The sequence below is a fragment of the Drosophila nasuta genome, chromosome X, assembly GCF_023558535.2.
Source record: "Drosophila nasuta strain 15112-1781.00 chromosome X, ASM2355853v1, whole genome shotgun sequence".
In the NCBI taxonomy this organism is placed as follows: domain Eukaryota; kingdom Metazoa; phylum Arthropoda; class Insecta; order Diptera; family Drosophilidae; genus Drosophila; species Drosophila nasuta.
Window position 1 is genome coordinate 28,931,640 of NC_083459.1, and position 9,409 is coordinate 28,941,048.

The window sequence follows — 9,409 nt, forward strand, 5'->3', positions numbered from 1 at the left end:
TGGTATATCGTCATTGTACTTCTTTTAAAGAAGTAAGAAAGCTACAGTAGAGTGTGCTCGACTATGAGATACCCGGTAACAATTTTGAACAAAAGCAAATAGTATGATATTATACTTAAAATATACCAAAATAATATACCTCAACAAATACTAAATAATACCAAGGGCTATATTTGGTATATTTATATAGTAAAATGTACCAAATTCATATATAAAATTTATTAAAGACTACATTTGGTATATCGACGTAGTAATACATTCAAAATATACCATAAAGTGCAAAATATACCAGATTGTCAGCTAAAGCAAAGAACATCCAATTGCAGTAGGCGTAATTTGTCATACAAAAGTATATTATTAAAAAGAATTATTATGCAATCGCAATCAAATTCGTAGGAATCATAAATACTATAGTTATTTTTGTATATATCAAAATTCGTGAATTTAGCTTTAAAATTACGCTGCCTTTTCGATTTTTGTCGATTTTGCGGGGACAGAAGTGGGCGTGGCAAAAATTTGAAACAAACTTCATCTGCGTGAAAACATTAAAAGTGATGTCATAAAAAATGGTAGCTCTATATTTTATAGTCTCTGAGATCAAGGTGTTCAAATGGATGGACGGACAGGCAGACGGAGAATATATATTCTTTATAGGGTTGGAGATACCTCCTTCTGCCTGCACAAAGTTAAAATACTTTTCTACTCCATTTCTGAAATCATTTAACGAATCTCCTCAAATAAAAACTCATTTGACTCTTGTTGTTTTTGCTGTTTTTATTTTTACATAATCATTTTTCATAAACACTTTGTTGTTTGTTAAACTTAAGCATAAAATATTGTTAATGTTAGCACAATACATAATTATATATATATATTTATGTATATATAGTATGTTAAAAATTACGTTTTAGATTTACTTGTTTTTAAATGTTTTGTTTTTTGCTTTGTTTGTTTGTTTGATTCGCTTAAAAACCATCTCAGGGTTATATGCTCACTGTTTTACCAACTACAATTCGATCCCAAAATGTGAACAGTGTGTTCTACAAGTACACTTCGTATATGTATGTGTGTGTGTGGGAGTGGGAGTGTGTGTGGGAGTGTGTGTGTGTGTGTAGAGTTGTGTATTCACAAAAAAGAAAAACTTAAAGATTGGAAAAAACAACAACACTGTAGCTAAAAATCTTAAGAGGAGCAGAGCGAAGAGAAAATTGGAAAATCTTGATAGTTATATTATAGGTAATTCTTTATTTTTATATACAAAAAAAGTCGGTAAATCATTATCATCATCAAGTTGAACACAACTACTTAGAATACACAACTCTACACGGTAAAATACAATTAGTTGAAAATCTGTGTTCGTTTATTTTTATTTTTATTATTATTATGATTAATTTGATTTTTCTTTACTTAATTAACTGAACTTTGTTTAACTTTGCTTTTCTAGTTCTGTTCCATCGCACTTATTTAACAAACAAAAAAATTGGAGGTGTGAAATTTTAGGGGGGGAATAAATATGAAGAGATTAAAAAGTAAAAGTAAAAAGTGAGTTATTGCATTTTTTGTTTTGTTTTTTAATTAACACACAGTTCATTTAGTTGCCTAGATAATTATATAATTTTAACATAAGCATAATAATAATAATCATAATATTAGGATAACAAACAATGCATTTGACCGAAACTCTTCTGTTTTCTTCTCCTCGTCAAGTGGGTTGATTATGTGTGTGTGTGTGTATCAGTGTGTGTATCGGTGTGTGTGTGTGTACTCTTATATATTTCTATATTTTTTTTTGTAATTTTTGTATTTTTTTCATTTTAGAACCATTTAATTGCGTTAGATTTCAATTCAAAATTATTAATCTGTTTGTTGTTGTTGTTGTTATCAGCTACTAATTGCTATAGTACTAAGAATTGTTTCAAACTTTTGTTGCTTACGTTAATAAATAAATATATATGCATATATGCATGCACATATACATATCATACATATATATAGAGATATACTATATATATATGCGTGTGTGTGTGTGTGTGTGTGTGTGTCTGTGTGTATTATTTATAAGTATGTGTGCGCAAATCTGAACGATCTGCGCAATCATCGAATCACGTTCATTATATATGTATATATATATATATATATCATAATTAATGTTTGTTATCTGCATTTTCGAAATTATTAATTAGGCGATCATCTGATTGTTCCTCCTCTCTCTCTCTCTGGCTCTCTCCATCTCCATCTAAACAGTTATCCAGTTAAACCGATATTATAACTCCATATCTCGGGCCTCATCCTCACTATAATCCGACATGCTCGACTCACTGTCGCTGCTCTCCCTCTCCTGCTGCGCCGCCCGCAGCGCATCCTCGGTCGCATATCGTTGGACATAGTCGGCGACCTTGCGATGATATTCCGCCGGCTCGTGGAGATAGAGGGCGGCGGCATCGCGATTCAGGGGATCCACCGGATTGGGATATGTCAACAGCTGTGGGAGAAACGATTCAAAGATGTTCGACAGATCGTACAACGCTGTCCAGGCCTGATTGATCACATCGAGGCAAACGGTCCCCGATGATTCGTCAATGTTCGGATGATAGATTTTGTTCACGAACCCAATACTTGGGGATTTGAAGGGATAGTTGTCGGGCAGATAGACGCGCACCTTCCATACGCCGCCCTCGTAGGGCGTGCCCTGGGGTCCGAAGAATTTCACATGGAACTCGTTGAGGCCGCCAAGGATGGTGACCTCGTGTTTTGATTCAATTAGCTTGATGACGTCATTGTCCATGCGTCGTTTACCAGCACTGGGCGAGGACATCTTTGATTTGCGTGGTTTGCTTTAACAATATATGGTAATTTAAGTTAAGATTTTGTTTCTCTTTTAGTTTTTTTGTTTTTGTTTGTAGTGTCGTCTTTTGGTCTCCTACTTCTCGTTGTATCCACTAAGGCTAAGGCTAAGGCGGTGATTGTTTTTGTTGCTATTGCTGTGTTGTGTTTTGTTTATTTGTTGTCTAGTGTTTTGTTTTTCTTGTTGTTGTCAACTGCTCCCCGCTCGCGTTTTCCTTTTATGGCCGCACACTCATTGAAAATGTTTCCCAGCTGCTGCTGTCCCGTCTGCAAAATAAACCAAAAAAAAGTAGAAAACAACTTTCAATTAAATGACTTTTCACATGAGTATGTATGTATATTATATAAAGTGCGTTATCAATGCTATCAGGCATGCTGTGCTGCTGCTGCTGCTGCATCTTTTGCCTATGAACTGAAATGTAGGTCAAATAACATTGCTGTCTCGCTCGCACTTGCACTGTCCCATATCAAAACGAAACTATGTCAGCGTCGCAGCAAGCAGCGCAGCTCATGATGCAGCCGCAATAGCAACAACAAAGTGTGACGTCGCTGCTGCTGACACCCACTAGCACCCTTTCTCTCTCACACTCACGCTCGCGTTCTCCCTGCCGTCACTCTGTGGATGGGGGATGTGTACGAGGGGGGGAAGTAAGTGCTCAGTAGCAAAAGGGCAAGCAAAACGCATCCAAGGACAATTGCAACACTTTGCACACTGCATACTTTCAGGCTGACTGTCAATCAGGCATTGAACAAAAATGGAAATATCCAACTCTTGCTCACTCGCACTCGCACACGCACGCTCTCGCACTCGCACTCTCAAATTCAATTGTTTCACCCATTACATATTTTTGCTGTTGTTGTTCTGTGTTCATCATTTTGCGCGTGTGAACGGTGGAGGGGGTGTGGGGACGGAGGGGAGCGCAGACGGCTGTTTGTTTCCAAACAAGCTCAGCTGTTTAATGTTATTGGCTGACTCTGGCTGTGCCTGCTGAGTAAGAGTGAGCCAGCAAGTGAGGGAATGACTCTGTATGTATGTATGAGTGAGTGTGACTGTGTGTAAGCGAAACAACCCCCGTAACAGTTGCAAAATATTAACAAATATACAGTGCGCACAAAAATTGTTCAACACACAGAGAAACTACGCAAAAACGTTTAATCACTTGGCATATTCTTGCACTGTTTCATCTCATTATTAAAACCACAACTGTTTCAACTCAAAAATTTCGCAGGCATGTGTGTGTGCATATGTATGTATGTATGTATATTTTGTGCTAAGTTCCCCAGCTAAACTGGACGTTTAACTGCCAGCATTCACTGTAAAATGCTGCTGATGTTGCTGGTCAAGCTCTCTGAGCTCTCTGGCTCACATGCGCTCTCTATCTCACTGCTGGGATGAGCTAATTCCAAATGTCTTTGGCTCTTGCTCGCTCTCTCTCTGGTTGTGACTCTCTTCTTATTTTTGTTTGTGTACACTCTAACTACAGTGGAGCTTTTTTCAATTGGAAATGAAATTTTGTTACTTGTTCTTTGCTAAGTTTCACTGTATTCACGCACACACACAGACACAGGCATACACACGGATGGAGTGTTGTTATTTGCGTTGCTTTTCAGTGGATTTTGTTTGTTGTTGCTGGTCTCTCAGCTGTGTGTTGGTCTCTCTGTGTCCGTGTGTATTAATTGTATGCGAGTGTGTAGCCCACGCTCTCGCAGCTCTGGAAGATCAGCAGCAAGCAATAACAACAACAACAACAAGAACAACACAGCGTTGCCTGACTAACCAAATGACACTCAGCTGCAATTTCGTTTCAAGACATATCGCTGTCGCCTTCGTTGTTGTTGTTGTATTTGTTGCTGTTGCTGTGGGGGACCGTGACTGTCTAATAATGATGGCACAATACACACATTGAGATACACATACACATACATATGTGTGTGTATATACGACGTACATGTGTGTGATATGTATTTTTAATATTTTGTTGGGCAAAAAGAAAGCAAATTTCAAAATGAAATGAAAATCAAATTGTTTTTTTTTTGCTTTGCATGCTTTCTCTCTATATTCTATCTGTGGCTGCTCTACACACACTCACAAACCAAACACACGCACATAAAGAGACACACGCAGCTGACTGCAATTCATTTGTATTGCATTTTCAGATAATTACGAAACTTTTTCAAAACAATTTCAACAAAAACACGCACACTCACACACACATACACACAAAACAAGAGATAACATGGAGCTGCTGCCGATGTTTTTGTTATTTTTTTTGCGTTTGCTTTGCTTTTTGATTTTTGTTGCGTTTTTTTTCTCTTTACTTTGCTAATTTTTGGAGTCGATTTTGTTGTTGTTGCTGCTGCTGTTTCTTGCCTTTTGATTTGATTTTGCTCCGTTTTTATTTTTTTTTGCTGTTTTGTGTGTGTTGTCTACTTCAACTAGTTACTGAAAATTAACTGGCAACAGAGTTTGGAAGCCCCCAGCGAGCAGCGCAGCAAGCACACGAACATCTGAAAGCAGCATAAGAAGCAGCACACACAGCACAAGCAGCGACAGCAACGACGACGACGACACAACAAGCAAACTGCGACGCAAGCGACGGCGACGGTGACTGCGAGGGAGAGAGCACAGCGCAGGCAGGCATTGAGAACGAGAGCGATAGAGAGCGCAAGCGAAGTTTATCGAGAGAGCGCGACGCGCCAACCTGCTGGCCACAGTGTTGCTAACTGCGCTTTATTTTAGTTAAATCTAGCTTTTTTTTTAACTATAATGCCTTGCAGCTTGCTGCAATTTTGGCTATGGGACTAATTTTTAATTATTATTATCGTATCTATCGTAACGTACGTAATTACTGCCAAAAATTTCAAGCTTATCGATTTATCACAAGCACAAGTTCGTCTTGTCGAGAGAAAGACTCTAAACTAACTTAATTTTGAAAACATTCACTATCAAACTCTATTATTGCAATAAAATAAAGCCCTAATATAAATGTGATTTTTTTTCATACTCTACGCGTATTTAGCTTTTATTTCAGTGCCTGAATAGAAAACTGTTTTTTTCTGGCAGTTGGCAGCACTGAGAACGAGGGCGAACCAACAACAACAACAGCAGCAGATAGAGTGAGAGAATACAGACACAAAGAGAGGCCCCCACAAAGCACATGTACAAAGAAAATCATAATAACAAAGCGAGAGCCAAAGCCAAAACAACAAAAACACCAGCAGCAACAACAACAATAACAACAGTGGAAGTAGCAGCAAAACTATACAAACAAATATTAAGCGAAAGAGCTGCAAGCAAAGCAGGCAGCAGAAAGAAACAGCAACAGCAAAAACAAAAACAGAAACAACAACAAGCGAGTAGTCCACAATTCTGCCAAAGCAAGGAAAAGCTATAATCAAGGACAGCAGCTGTAAAGCACACACGACGCCAAATGCAACGCGCGTACACACACACACACACACACACGGCGAACGAGCGAGTGAGAGAGAGAGACAAAAACACATACACGCAGGCAGAACAAAGCAAAGAGCACAACCGAGCAACGCCGAAGCTTTCAATGCCCTTCATTTGCCAACACTACTAACAAAACAAAACAAAAAAAAAAAAAACGTTTGGTGTTAATTCGCAATGACGCACACACGCGTTGCTTCTATTACTTTTTCTCCCGCCCATCACATCACCCATTGACCTGCCCAATGCAGTGCAGTTGTTAGGAATTGAAGTCCGGTAACAAAACTAAATGCAAGGGAATTGATTTAAGTGCTAACCTAATGGGGTCAAATGCACACACGTACATTAAATAAGTATGCGTGTGTTGGTAAATTTATACGGGCAAAACTTCTGTTAGTCACGTTAAGCTGCTACATAAACGTTGTTCATGCATTTCTGAGTGGGTGACACCTCCTCATCCTACTATTCTTACTCTGATCTACCTAACACACACACACACATACAGGCAGACATCCCTGCATAGGTCGCACGGTCATTGACTGCGCATTAAAGTGCATAATGAGGCATGCAAAAAAGGGTATAAATTGGCGGGGTGGAGCGACGAGTGGGACAGGGAAGGGGGAGCTAAGGGAAATGGGCTAAGGCCAACGGCAGTTGAAAATGTTAAAAAGTCTTTTTTGAGAGCTTTAGCTTTGTGCTTCGTTAACATTTCTATAGCAACGTGTATGTGTGTATGTATGTGCCCATGTGTTTGTGTGTGTGTGAGAGTGCTGCTGATAAGATTTAAAACGCAAAAGCAAAGGCAAAGCCAAAGCCAAAGAAAAAAAAGGGGAAAAGAAATCATAAACACAACGCAATAAGCGTGCAAAGCAAAGTGCGTAGTAGCAGAGCACCAATAGTCACAAAGAAGAAGAGGCGAAGAAATGCTACCAATACACGAATATCGCACATCTATGATTAAGCATTAACAACTAAGTTGCTTTTGAACGTAGTTGCTCGACTCCCGAATACCCGACAAAGCAAGTTGTTGGAGAATGAACAACTTATGTATGTACATATATTGAAATGATGATAATTTAGCTGGCCATGAAATTATTACACCCTGCTGCATATATGTACGTAACGGGTATTAAAATATACGATTGTAGTTTTCGAGCAACGTTGTCAAAAAAAAAAACAGTTTGAAAGTTTATGTATATGAGTGGTGGACGGCCATTGTTTTCTGACCCAAGCTTTTGTTTTTTATTTTTGCTGATAACAGTTACACACTTCATATGTAAACGCAAAGCAGACACAAAGAAAGCCACAAGGATACACACACACATACAAACCACAGACACATAACGGTTTTTCAAAATGCAAGTGCCTCTGCCCAAAAAAAGAATAGCGAAAAAGGAAAGAACAAAAACGAAATTACAATGGCTATTTAAGCAATGCACGAAACATTCTCTCTCTCGCCCAGCAAACAATGCGAGCGACAGAGACAGAGTCAGACGGCAAAACAAAACTGCAAGGGCTTGTGACACACGCATACAATACACATGCATAAATGTGCAATGTGGATACGTAAGAGTAAAAGAGTTAGAATCGTCGATCTTTTAGCTGGGCACACTTAAAACTGCTTACATGCAACTGCTGTTGTTGTTATTATTGTTATTCCAATACCTAACGCACCCCCGCCCCCACCTTAAGCATGCATTTACACGCGCACGCACACTCACACACACACAAACATGCGCAGACATTGCATTTCATTTGCAAGACCTTTGCTATTAAATATGTACTTAAACTTCAAGTGTAATTCTTCTTTGTGGTATTTGTGCATTTCATTTGGCCATGGGCCATACCTTTTAGTTTTATTATCTTTTCTCCGTTGTATTATTGTTGCTGATGCTGTTGTGTGGCTGGTGATGACTTTGTGGTGCTGGTGCTGTTGTTGTTGTTGATGTTGGCTGATTGCCGACTTTGATTTTTACGCTTCGATACTTCTCCACATAGTTGTATGCACCGACCGCCTGTGCATTTTATTTATTTTGTTGTTTTTGCTTTCGCGTTTTTCTTACGTTTCCGTTACGACAGCGACAATTGGTTAATAATTAATAGTTGTTTAATGCCTGCTCAACATACTAAAAAAAAATTGGTGCACTGCGTTTGCTATCGCTCCATTCGTTTTCTTTCGTTTTCTACCGTTGTTTCTCTGGTACTCGCATTCGGTTTTCCAGCTGATAACCAGTGTAACCGTAAAACACTTGTTTCAAATGTACTATTTCTTGCCAGAAATACTGCGTACACAGCTGGTTACACTTCTAAAGCATATTGGTGGACTGGAAAACATCAGCTGTTAATATACAAAATAATTTTTATTACTTGTATTATTATTAAAAATATATATTAAAACTAATATGTTTTTGTTTGAAAGTATTTGTTAGACTAGGAGCTTATCTTTTTAAAGGAAATTAATTAACCACTAAAATTGAATGTGTATTTAATAATTAATAATAAATTTAATAGTTTGGGTACATATGAAAGTAGAGATGGTAAAGCAATAAAGTAATTGCTTTAAATGCGCAACCGCATAACGGAAATTTGTACTAATTTTTTTTTTAATAAATTTAAACGAAAATTCGTTAAATAATATATATATTATTAACATTTATTTTTGCCTAATATAGTAGAAGCATAAGTTAAAATTACTTATTTTTTATGAGTATAGCAATTATTTTTTTATTATAAATAAATCAAATAATAAAACAAAATATAATCATAATTTTATTTATAAAATATTAATCAAATATACAACTATTTTTAGCGCAATTATACTCACTATGTTTTAGCTTATTTCTAAATATGAATGTAAGAAGCAAATAACTGTGTTGTGAGAACTGCATTAATCGCTCCCTTAATTTTTGTTGTATTGTGGTAAGAAACAATTAAATACTAAATAATTAAGTGTACGTTATGAAATGAGTAAACTAGTATTTAAATACCAAAAGATTCATATAAAATACTGTAGATTATGCCGTTTTAAGACATCTAGGTATGCTGCTTTATTACTAAATAGTAGAAATAAAATTTAATAACTGCTAGCTGTGCTACTAGTCAAAGTCATAAACA

At 37.3% G+C, this 9,409-nt stretch overlaps 1 protein-coding gene across 2 annotated transcripts; it reads right to left on the reverse strand.

The window, feature by feature from the left end:
* Positions 1 to 1,737: 1,737 nt before the first annotated feature.
* On the reverse strand, positions 1,738 to 8,495 carry LOC132795786 (ubiquitin-conjugating enzyme E2 H). Of its 2 annotated transcripts, none has more exons than XM_060806675.1 (2): positions 8,143 to 8,495; positions 1,738 to 3,111 (listed from the first exon to the last, which is right to left on the reverse strand). In XM_060806675.1, the coding sequence occupies exon 2, from the start codon at positions 2,813 to 2,815 to the stop codon at positions 2,264 to 2,266; it is 552 nt and encodes a 183-aa protein (XP_060662658.1). In that variant the 5' UTR covers positions 2,816 to 3,111; positions 8,143 to 8,495; the 3' UTR covers positions 1,738 to 2,263. The 2 variants fall into 2 exon arrangements, with proteins under 2 accessions (XP_060662658.1, XP_060662659.1); XM_060806676.1 differs by lacking the exon at positions 8,143 to 8,495 and adding an exon at positions 5,164 to 5,342.
* Between the last annotated feature and the right edge of the window lie 914 nt (positions 8,496 to 9,409).